The sequence below is a fragment of the Syngnathus floridae genome, chromosome 7 (assembly GCF_059516105.1).
Source record: "Syngnathus floridae isolate MCC-2025c chromosome 7, RoL_Sflo_1.0, whole genome shotgun sequence".
Lineage (NCBI taxonomy): Eukaryota > Metazoa > Chordata > Actinopteri > Syngnathiformes > Syngnathidae > Syngnathus > Syngnathus floridae.
Window position 1 is genome coordinate 2,144,938 of NC_142419.1, and position 12,421 is coordinate 2,157,358.

A 12,421-nucleotide genomic window follows, 5' to 3' on the forward strand; every position below is an offset into this window, starting at 1 on the left:
ATAAATTATATATCAAGTAACTATTATATAAACAACAATATTATCAAACCATCTGTGTCACTCCAAATCATCAAATCCATCGATCGTCCATTATGTAAACAATGCCGCGTGTGCGCTGTGCCGCCGGACCAGTCGTCAGTTGCAGTTCAAATTATTCCACAGGCCTATATAACAATATATAAATTATATATCAAATAACTATTATACAAACAACAATATTATCAAACCATCTGTGTCACTGCAAATCATTAAATCCATCGATCGTCCTTTATGTAAACAATGCCATGTGTGCGCCGCTGACGCCGGACTCGTCGTCAGTTGCAGTTCAAATTATTTGAAAGGCCCATATAATTATAAACAATTTTATCAAACAATCTCTGTCACTCCAAGTCATTAAATCCCATGATCGAATCCTTTGTCCTTTATGTAAACGCCGCGTGTGCGCCGTGCCGCTGACGTCAGTTCAAATTACAGTAATCCCTTGCTACATCGCGGTTTGTTTATCGCAGTTTCACTACATCGCGGAATTTTGAATTTTGAAAATTTGTGAATAATTTCACATATAAGTCATTCCTGAGTATAAATCGCCCCCCCCCCCCCTCCCAAACTATGAAAAAAACGCGACATAGTCCGAAAAATACAGTATTTATGTATACTGTATATGTCTAAAGTCCGGCCGCCGGTCAGATTTGATATGGCCCGCAGCTTCGGTCTTATAATGTATTACTTACGGCCTGGACTGTCAAACTGAATACAAAGGAAACTTGAAACTGTAATTTCTCCTATTACCAAAAGGTGGAAGCACCACCCCTCCACTCATTTCTGCCATGGCGACTACAAAGAAAACGAGGAAGGTTGCCATTGAGGGCCGTCACTTTCAAGAGAAATGGGAATTACAGTCAAACCTCGGTTTTCGACCACAAACAAAGGCGGTACGAGAAGCGATTCGGTCGAATTCCGAATCTCTTTTTCCCATTACAAATAATGGAAAAAAAAATGTGTCCGTTCCAAGACTAAAAACAACGCCGTTTGTAAGCATTTTTTCATTTGCCCATTTTTGTCCGATAGCGCAACTGCAGCACTCCGCTGAGCACGCAACCGTAGCGCATCGCCGACCGCGCAACTACACCGCGCTGGTCGCATTATTGTTACAGAGCCGTCGCTGAAATTTATAAAACACCTTTAAAGTCCTGACGTACTTTCCAAAATTTAAGTGGACCTCAGTGCGCAGGGAGCTTAATTTGGTCCAATAGCGCAACCACAGCGCGCAGGGCGCTCACTGTCGCATTGCTTTAAGAGCGTCTTTGTGTTTTAGGACTCGTCGTCAGTTGCAGTTCAAATTATTCCACAGGCCCATATAACTAGATATAAACTATATATCAAATAACAATAATATAAACAACAATTTCAATCGAACCATCCGTGTCACTCCAAATCATTAAATCCATTGGAATCTTCGTCCTTTGTGTAAACATGGGCGCTTCTCACCCCGGAAGTGTGTGCAGTGCGCCGCTGACGTCAGTTGAAATTCAACTTAATCCACAGGCCCATATAACTATATATAAATTATATGTCAAACTATAATATAAACAACAATTTTATTGAACCATCCGTGTCACTCCAAATCATTAAATCCATCGAAATCTTCGTCCTCTGTCACTTAAAAAAAAAAAAAACAGCTGTTGACTCCGGAACTCCATGCGCCGCTGACATCATCCTCGTCGTCAGTTGCGGCTCCAATTATTCCACAGCTCTACGTATATAAGTACATATATTCCTAGTGTTACCAAAGTACCAGGCAAGACGTGGGTTTGGTAACCGGCTCTTATTTTCACAGATATTATTATTATTATTATTATTATTATTATTATTATATTATTATATAATTTCACTCAATCTCAACATATGAGTGTGTGCTCAAAGCAAGTGCCCTGGATCGCTCTTCCCCCGCCCCCACCCCCTCCTGCCTTCACGGCCTTGCTAGACAATTGGAAACTACTGAAGTCCAATAACATATCTTGCTACTCTAAATAAACTATATATCAGATAACTATAACATAAATAAGTTTATCGAACCATCTGTGTCACTCCAAGTCATTAAATCTCCTGACTCAGGAAGTTAGTGAATGGAACTCATTGTCAGTGAGGCTCCAATTATTCTACAGCCATAGTGCACCCTCATGCGTTTTAAAGTGAAAATAACATGTGAAGTGAGCAACTATATTAGAAAGTAATGTGTTAATGATCAAGTAAAAATTTGTGAATAAGTACACATATAAGTCGCTCCTGAGTATAAGTCGCCCCCCCACCCAAACTATGGAAAAAAACGCGACTTATAGTCCAAAAAATACGGTATTACTTTCTAAAAGATATTACAAATGACAAGAGCAAAATTCACTTGTTTTAAGTTTTAATAATAGACAACTTTGCATTACTAATAACCCCTGTTTAAAATGTCCATGAGGCAAAAATAATTTTAAACTCATGTAAATTCAAGGTATTTCATAGAGTTTGTTCAATGTTATCTGAATCTTCAGATATGAATGAAAGGCAGAATTTGTGTTTTTAGATTGTTCACATCTGCCTGAGTGGCTAATATTCGGTGATTTTGTCATTTTAAAAAATAAAGACAATTGGGACAATTAAATTTGATTCATAACAGTGTGTATTTACATGAAATTTTTGTAGTTAAAAAATGTCCGAAAAAACTATTGACCCCCGGGCCCCTTTTTTTTATCAAATCTGGCCCTCCTTGCAAAACGTTTGCACACCCCTGCTGTATATGAATGAGAAAAAAAACTCAATTCCACTTCCACTTAATTTTTGGTTAATATTTTTGTCAATTTATGCCTTTTAACTTAAATGCCCCTCATTTCTCTATAATGAGACATATCCCACGTTCAGCTGTGGCGAGAGGTAGTCTACCGTGTCCGTTTTAAGAATAATTAAAACAATAAATCTTATTTGACTGAGGGTGACTTCAGACATGTCACCCTGTAATTTGATGATGGTTCCCTAAACAGAGGTTCGCCTGATATCCGTCACCCTAGGACATTTAATTTGTGGACAGTCCCTAAAAATACAGTGGGAACAAACAGTTTTTACATTGCATGCAATATTAGCCTATGACTGTATTTGATGTTATCCATTGTTAATAATGACAATACATTTACACAATTACCGTCATACTGACAATACATTTACACCATTACCATCAACCAAGAATGTAATGTCAAATTCTACAAATTGGGCATAAAACAATGTCATACTCTACTTATTTTTGAAGGGAGTGTAGAGTTACAAATGCAACCAGCTCAGTGGCTAATGGTAGAGTGTCCGCCCTGAGACTGGAAGGTTGTGGGTTCAAACCCCGGCCAGGTCATACCAAAGACTATAAAAATGGGACCCATTGCCTCCGTGCTTGGCACTCAGCATTAAGAGTTGGAATTTGGGGGTTAGATCACCCAGTTGTGTGTGTGACAATCATTAGGACTTTGACTTTGATCAAAACCTGTCACAGTTTGAACAGGATACCGGTCAGCCTCTTACAAACATACATATATATTTGCCGTTGAGACAGAGTTGGCAAACTTCTTTATTTTTAAATACTGGTGCTAAAAAGAAATGGTAACAAGCATTGTTTTACGCCAAAATGTCAAGGTATGGTAACTGGTATGCGGGCAGCACGGTGGAGCATGTCCGCCTCACAGTTCAGAGGGTGCGGGTTAGATTCCACCTCCGGCCCTCCCTGTGTGGAGTTTGCATGTTCCCCCCCTGCCCGCGTAGGTTTTCTCCAGGCACTCCGGTTTCCTCTCACATCCCAAAAATATGCATGGTAGGCGGATTGAGCACTCCAAATTGCCCGTAGGTGTGAATGCGAGTGCAGATGGTGGTTCGTCTCTGTGTGCCCTGCGATTGGTTGGCAACCGGTTCAGGGTGTCCCCTGCCTACTGCCCGATGACTGCTGGGATATGCTCCAGCACGCCTGCGACCCCCATGGAGACAAGCAGTTCAGAAAATGGATCTATGGATGGATGTATATAATAATTAAATAGATATAAATAAATAATCAATAAACAGTATCATGACCATGAATGTTCCGCTAACCCCCAGCGACGAGTTAAAAAGTCTCAGGCCATGCGGAAGAAATGAGCCCCTGAGCCTTTACGTAGAGCAAGATGGTGTCAACAACCTGTCACTGAAGCTACTCTTCCACCCAGTGACGGTGCTGTACAGTGGGTGGACGGGGTTGTCCATGATTGACACCAGCCTGGCCAAAACCTACTGTTCTGTCACAAACGTCAGATCAGGCAGCTCTGTGACCACAACAGAACCCGCCTTCTTCACAAGTTCATCCAGGCAGGAGGCATCCCACCGCCAGCATGCCACCACAAAGAAGAGGGCGCTCGCCACAACAGAATGATAAAACAGCCGCAGCATGACATCGCAGACAATGAAGGATGTCAACCGCCTGAGGACGCACCCTTTCCATTTTACTTTCCTGCACAAAGCGTCTTTATGCGCAGACCAGTCGAGTTTGTCGTCCAGCAACACTCCAGCAAGTCTTGTGTGATTATTGTAATAATATATTTACTCTTATTTTCTTACTTATTTATTTAAATAAATAAGGTTTCTGAAAGTCAGTTTGACTTAAATTTTTACAAAAATGTTTAAAAATACAAAAAAAGTGTTTTAAAAAAGTGTTAAAAACTACAATAAGGGTTCAAAAAAGTCTTGTGTGGATATTGTAAAAATATATTTACTCTTGTTTATTTTTCTTTAATTTCCTATTTATTTGAATAAATGAGAATGTTTCTGGAAATCAGTTCAACTTTAAAATGTTTATAAAACTGTTTAAAAATACAAAACAATAGTTTAAAAGTTCAATAAAGTGTTTAAAAATACAATAAAGGTTCATAAAAGTCTTTCGTGGATATTGTAACAGTATATTTTCTCTAGATCGTAGATTTCCACCTATCGCAGGCGGTCTTGGAAACATTATCCGCAATAAACGAGGGATTACTGTATCATTTTTACAGAGTTATTTGAGGTGAAACGTGTAGTTATGTTTCATTAAAAAGACTGTTTATTTTTATTATTATGTAGGCCAGCACTACGAGCAAGCTTCTTTTATTTATTTATCAATATGTTCTGTATTCTTTCCTCATTTTGTTAGTTACAAAATGAGAGAGACAAATAGATGTATACATACAAACATGATTGTATGGACAAGAAAACTAAAAGCAAGAAAAGGAGTTTTCTATTTTTGTATCTAGATCTAGCTGCACAGTCACATGTCGTGAGGACAGCACATATGAACAGTGATCCCTCGCTACTTCGCGGTTTGTTTATCGCGGCTTCACAGCATCACGGATTTTTTCCAGCTAAAAAAAAGTTGTTATAATAAAAATTCTAAAAACATACTTGCAGTGTTCTTTGTTATAAAAGAAGTTGTTATAATAAAAGCCTTCTGAAAATATATTGACAGTATTGTACCTTGTTGTAAAAAGTTGTTATAATAATAAAAGAGTCCTAAAATCATATTTACAGTATGCATACTATAGCTACATCTACATAGGGGAGAGTGGGGTAATTTGTGCCAAAGGGCAAGTAGTGCCACCCCTTTTCCAGAAAACCATAGGAAAAGTTGGTCATTTTTTTGCCCTCAAAAGTGAAATTTCTGTGATTAATGTTTTTGATTACTGTGTTTGAAGAATAATAAACAACTTTGAAAACACGTGTTTTAGTGCTTTAGTAAGCTACAGCATAAGTCCATAGAATTAGCATGATGCTTGCTCAAAACAGCAGGGGGATGCATTTTTTTTTAAATGGTGGGGCTGGGGTGATTTGTGCCAAAGGGCCAACTTATTCTGTTTTTTTACTATATATTACTTTATTTTATTTTATTGTTATTGTCAGGGATGAGAATTTTCCGCGGATCCGCAGATTTCCGTGTTTTTTTTCCGTCGAAAGTATTTTCGTGAATTGTGTAAATCCGTTGAGAAAAGTATTTTTTATAGGCTATATGGGGGTATATATATATATATACATATATACATATATAAACATTTAAATACATATAACGTATTTTCCGGACTATAAGTCGCTCCGGAGTATAAGTCGCACCATCCATAAAATGCCCCCAAAAGTGAAAAAAAACATATAAGTCGCTCCGGAGTATAAGTCGCATTTTGGGGGGCAATTTATTCGACAAATTCCCACACCAAAAACAGTCATGAACGAGCAACAACAGGCTAAACGATGGCAACAACAGGCTAAACGATAGGTATGCTCACGTGACAAACACAAACAAAGAGCTGAGAACGGGCCTGATGTAACATATAGAGTATTTAAGGACAACTATTACATGAATAACATGTTTATAAAACCATCGGTGTCACTCCAATTCATTAAATAGCAACACCAGGCTAAACGATAGGTATGCTAACGTGACAAACACAAACAAAGAGCTGAGAACGGGCCTGACGTAACATATAGAGTGATTAAGGACAACTATTACATGAATAACATGTTTATAAAACCATCGGTGTCACTCCAATTCATTAAATCCATCGATTGTGTCTTGGCATGTGAAGAAATTGACAATAAAGCAGACTTTGACTTTTGACTTTAGTTGGTGGCATTACTGTTATCCCCTTGCTTTAAGGGCACTTTAAGTAAAAATTGGCACTACTTACCCCACTCTCCCCTATACGTACGTCTACAAAATGCGCATCGCGCTGCTATGGTAACTTGTGACCACTAGAGGTCCAAAGTTAACAACAGAACGTCACATCTACATATGTTACACAAACACACCCACACACACGCACCTATCATATTTATATTTTCAATATTTATACAATATTTTCTGTTATTTATACTATTAATGTATTATTTACATGTTTGAAACTATTATTTAATGTTCTAATAATAACATATTATTAGCCAATATAAATGGTTTCATATACATTTATCGACACACAAAATATGTACAGATGAGAGGGTGACCCTACTTCACGGATTTCACTGACCGCGGGGTGGTTTTGGAACCAATTATCCGCGATAAACGAGGGATTACTGTATCTCAGAAATCAGCATGAAAGGTCTTGCTGGACATCTCCCACAAAAAAAAGTGCGCCCAAATCAAGTGCTGGTACGACCAACTGAGAAATATACCAAAAAATACCAGGTGAAATTAGAGTCCAGGTAAATCCATAATATTATAAGTTATTCTCTGGTCTTGGTTTCTTCCATACAATAAATGCCTCTCACCTATTTTGTGCAAATATAATCATCACCAACAGATGCTGAGTATGTCAAATACTTTGAAAAACTAACAAATAGGGTCTGATAAAACGTCAGAATGAAATAAAAAAATAAATAAATAAAATTCTGCAGGGCCCAAAATTGACTTCTGCGTGAAGAATGTGCTGTAAGGTAACATGCTGTAAAGTTAAATTATAATTGAAAACTTAATCCCACCTTGGGTTCTGCAGTGCGAATGCGTTTCCTCTCAGGCTGGAAATTTGCTTCGTCACCAATGTGGGAAAACTGGTTTGTCTCAACCAGCTCAGAGGGTAACCTTTCTCCGGGAACTGACTTAGCTGACAAACACAACGAAAATCAAGTGAGTACATGTGATAAATATACTGCCTGTGACATCATACATTATCAATTTTAAACGAACACCTGGTGAGAACAATACATATGATATAGGGATAGGAAACAATTGTTTTTGCAACCAACCAATTTGTCAGTACTATTCAAATCAAATACCATGTTTGGGTAACTTAACATATCTTTTGAGTCAGTGTTTCCCAACCTTTTTTCACCCAAGACACAGCTTTTCATAGTAAAAAAAAAAAACTTGAGGCACACCATCATCAAAAATCGGTGTTCGATATTAAAATTATATGGAGAGAGTTGAATTGAGTTTTTTTTAAAGTTGCAGTTCTTTTTTTTTTTTATTAGTGAAAGTTGTTTTATATTATAATCCAAACTGCTTATTCTCAGGAGGGTCACGGGCACAATGGAACCTATCCCAGCTGACTTCGGGCAGTAGGCTGGGGACGCCCTGAACTGGTTGCTAACCACTCGCAATATTTTTCGTACTCCTCAGCATGTCTTGTTGTATAATGATGTAACCCAGGTTAACATAGCCTTGTAAAATAAGAGCCAGTCATAAAGAAAGTACATTGTAAATATCTTCTAAACAGCCCAACACAGATTAAAAGCATATAAATTAAAACAATACAAATTCATTATTTCATTAATGTTTTGTATTTGTTAAAATGATAAAAGTGTGAACATTCACTTTTATTTTGAAGGAGACATGATGACGTAAAGAAAAGACCCATGCGACCAGAAATGCAAACTCAACTCTTTTTTTTTTTTCCCGCCATTCTTTTTTCGGGATGACGATGAAGGTGCACTAAATACGGGAGTAAGTACGTTAAAGTAAAGCAAAGAGAGAGAGTGAAACAGGATTATATCAAGCTTTTTTTTGTATCTGATGGACTTATTTTTCTATTTTCAAGCTTTCTTTTCACCTTGGTGATGCACTAAGTGTGGAACGGGACTTGATTCACGAGAGTTGGTTCAGAAACATCTGAACTAATAACGAAGCTGATTTATTGTGCGAGTCGCAAGATGGCGAGTCACCAAAGAGACCTTTGAATTGTCTCTCACGCAGGAGCAGAGAGCACTCACTGGACGTTGTTCATCGAACCTGGTAGGATCTATCCATTTTTTTCCTCTGCTACACTGAAGTGAATTCGGAAAGGATTGACGGACTATTCAGGAAAATCAGGAGAAGCCAACTGAAGGGATATAGAGACATTTGGATATTGAAAGTCGTTCAGTCTTTTGCTGAATTGTTTTGAGTTTTGTACATTTTGTCACTTTTATTTTTGTGAACCATATATGTGATGATGCTGTAATGGTGTTATTGAAATATTGATTGGTTTGAACAAAATCAGTGAAATGGTGGGAATTTAAAAGTGGATTTAACTGAACTCAAATTAGATTTACTATTACTTTCAAATTACTTAACTGTACTGAATGTTATTCAAACAACAAAAAGTGAGGTAACTAAACAGATTGAAACTTAGAATTAATAAAACAACCCGGGTTGAAACTAAAATTCCTTAAACTGAAAAGTTTTAACTGAAAGGGAAATTATTTTCTTCAACTAACGTTGAGTTTAAATGTAAATTGTATGTCTATTGTTTGTAAATTGTATGTCAACTATTTTCTCTACTAAAATAAGCCGGCAGTTCAAGTCAAACCTTGGTCTGTGGTCATTTATTTTGCTTATTCTATCACCACTACACATATAGCCGAACTTAGAACTGGTCCATTATCAAAATTATTGTAAGTACTGTCAAAAAACAAAAAGTTGTTACAATGACATTTCAAATTATATTCCTTGTGCACCGCAATTTTTTCAGTGCAAATAAGACACGTTGGGGTGCCCCTGTGCTCAACAAAGAAATATTGCACTCCTCACTTTTCCTGAGATTGTCTGTACTCATCACCGACCTTTCTCTTCACTGCAGGCTTTGAAAGAGACATCTTTGGGGCTCTGTAATATGTGATTCCACTTGGAGTCAGTCTGGTGTTTAACTTTAACTTTCAGTTGGCTGGGGCTGTGGCGCATAAGCACTTTCGCTCTCGCTATAAAAGGTGTATATATGGCAGAGAGATCCGGATAGCTATCGGAGTTCTCTGGGTAGCTCAATCGGAGTCCTCCTTCTCCGATCGTATCGGATAACGACAGTTATCCAAATTCCTCAAGTGTCATGTAAACACACTTACTTTTAAGTTTCAGTTTCACTTGCAAGCGCCTACACTTAATTGGAGGACTGTGGGCGCCGAGCGGAGTCAGCGTCTTCATGGCTTCTCCTCCGCCCAGCTGACTGGAGGAATGAATGAATAAGTGAGTGAGGCACTGGACAGCCCGGCCGATGTCCCGCCCTCCAGAGCCATATACCTCACCGTGATTGGTTCATTCAGCTCCGCAGAAAAGTGTCAGAAATATCAATCTTGCGGGCCGCACTAACATTGATCTGTCATATAAACACGGGGGCCGCTAATTAGCGTCCCGGGGCCGTGGGTCTGGGACCCCTGATCTAGAGAGTACTTAATGAGGATGAAGATGGAATTTAACAATTCAATACTGTACCAATGTAATAAAAAATAAAAGTATTCAGGTCACATTTGCACACAACTAACCCGGATAAAAGTTCAGCAGAGAATTTGTTTACTGACCAAACTGTGCCTGCTGCCATCCGAGCGTTGAACACAGCAAGGCTAGACTCTTGCCACTTCCAGTAGGACTCTCCAGCAAACAATGCTGCCCAGAGTTCAACCCTCGTATGATCTGTAAATTTGACGGAAAGTTTAAAATTGTATCCTGTTAGTAATGATAGTGTTGATAATCATGGGTTCTAAATACAATTAAAAGCACTCCTGTTTACAAACATAATACAAGAAGAAATTGTGCTTACACAACATTTGTCGCTGTAACAAAGCATTTTACAGAACAAAACATAATACAATACAATACATAGAAAACTACAAAACGTACGCAATAATACAAGCAGGGTTCGCAAAATTTCAAAATACCTAGTGGCCCTTCGGGCAGGCACTTCAGGTTTTGGTAGCCCGAAATGAAATGAACTGGCCCATTTTCTGTTTTTAATGCAAGTGATAGCACATTTAACTTAACTAATATTTTGAGATCTTTTATTAATGCAGAACAAGAACAAGAAAATGCATTATTCTGGTAAATTAAAAAATGCCAGTTAAGGGAACAGTCTCATCTGACACTGACTCACTGACACTGTGACATCATACATCAGTTTTTGGGAGGACCTGTGTGTGCAGACAACACAGATAACAACGACAAACTTTGATTTACACCGAACCTCAGGAGGCTGCGCATTGTCAAGGAGGAGGCCTACAGGAGTGGCGACCGGAACCTGTTCAAGCAGACCAGAAACACGCTGAACCGAGAGGTCAGGAAAGCCAAGAGGTGTTACGGGGAGAGCCTAGAGAGACACCTCTCTGCAAATCCTGATCCCTCAACAGTGTGGAAAGGTCTGCAGAGCATCAAAGGCTTCAAGAGACCAACCCACCGTCCTGTAGAGAGCCCAAGGCTTGCAAACCAGCTAAACAGGTTTTACTGCAGGTTTAATCGGGCCTGCCACAAAACAGGACCTCCTGCAGCACAATCAACATACTCACCTCCCCCCACAACCGCTCTGTCCAAACCTCTATCACCGTTGTCACCTACTCTCTCTCTTGTGGAGGCCGGGCCCGCACTCCAGATCCGCGAGGAGGAAGTGCGCCAGATGTTCCAGAGACAAAAGATCAGGAAGGCACCGGGCCCAGATGGCATGTCCCCTTCCTGCTTGAAAGTCTGTGCTGAACAGCTGGCACCCACCTTGGCACGGATCTTCAACCGCTCCCTGGAGCTGTGTGAGGTGCCCTCGTACTTCAAGAGCTCCACCATCGTACCGGTGGCCAAGAAGCCCGCCATCACAGGTTTGAATGACTATAGACCTGTCGCCCTGACATCTGTGGTCATGAAATCGTTTGAGAGGTTAGTGTTGAACCACCTGAAGGACGTCACGGGCCCCCTGATTGACCCCTTCCAGTTTGCCTACCGGGCAAACAGGTCGGTGGACGATGCGATCAACATGGGACTGCACTGCATCCTGCACCACCTGGACACCCCAGGAAAAAACGCCTGTTTGTGGACTTCAGCTCGACATTCAACACCATCGCTCCTGACATCCTCCAACAGAAGCTCTTCCAGCTCGCGGTGCCTGCCTCTAGCTGTCAGTGGATCACCAACTTCCTGACCAACAGGAGACAGCGCGTGAGACTGGGGACCATCACATCCGACACCCTGACCACCAATACTGGCACCCCTCAGGGGTGTGTCCTCTCCCCACTGCTCTTCTCTCCACACTAACAATTGCTACTGAGGTGACTCTCCTGTGAAGCTCCTGAAAGTTAAAGTTAAACTTTAAAGTATGTAGACAACACTCATCGGACTGATCCGGGACGGTGACGAGACTGCATGCAGACAGGAGGTGGAGCGGCTGGTCCACTGGTGCAGCCAAGACCACCTGGAGCTGAACCCGCTCAAGACCGTGGAGTTGACAGTGGACTTCAGGTGAGACCCTTCACCACTTTCACCCACTATCCGCAGTAATACTATTCTCTCCACAGACACCTTCAAGTTCCTGGGAACCACAATCTCTCGGAACCTGAAATGGACCAGCCACATAGACTATGTCCGGAAGAAGGCCCAGAGGAGGCTGTACTTTCTGAGACAGCTCAGGAAGTTCAACCTGCCGCGGGAGCTGCTGAAGACCTTCTATACTGCCATCATCCAGTCTATCTTCTG

The 12,421-nt window shown here is 40.1% G+C and overlaps 1 protein-coding gene across 20 annotated transcripts in view; it reads right to left on the bottom strand.

The window, feature by feature from the left end:
- Positions 1 to 12,421, bottom strand: part of brip1 (BRCA1 interacting DNA helicase 1) — a 204,647-nt gene that overhangs the window by 171,861 nt on the left and 20,365 nt on the right. For all 20 annotated transcript variants that reach the window (XR_015859329.1, XR_015859326.1, XR_015859327.1 and 17 more), the window contains 2 exons: positions 10,273 to 10,384; positions 7,486 to 7,607 (listed from right to left, as the gene is read on the bottom strand). Coding sequence is in view for 15 of the 20 variants with exons in the window: in XM_088380208.1 (XP_088236334.1) it covers positions 7,486 to 7,607; positions 10,273 to 10,384 (234 nt within the window). In the remaining 5 variants the exon portion in view is untranslated. The remainder of the gene's footprint in view (positions 1 to 7,485; positions 7,608 to 10,272; positions 10,385 to 12,421) is intronic.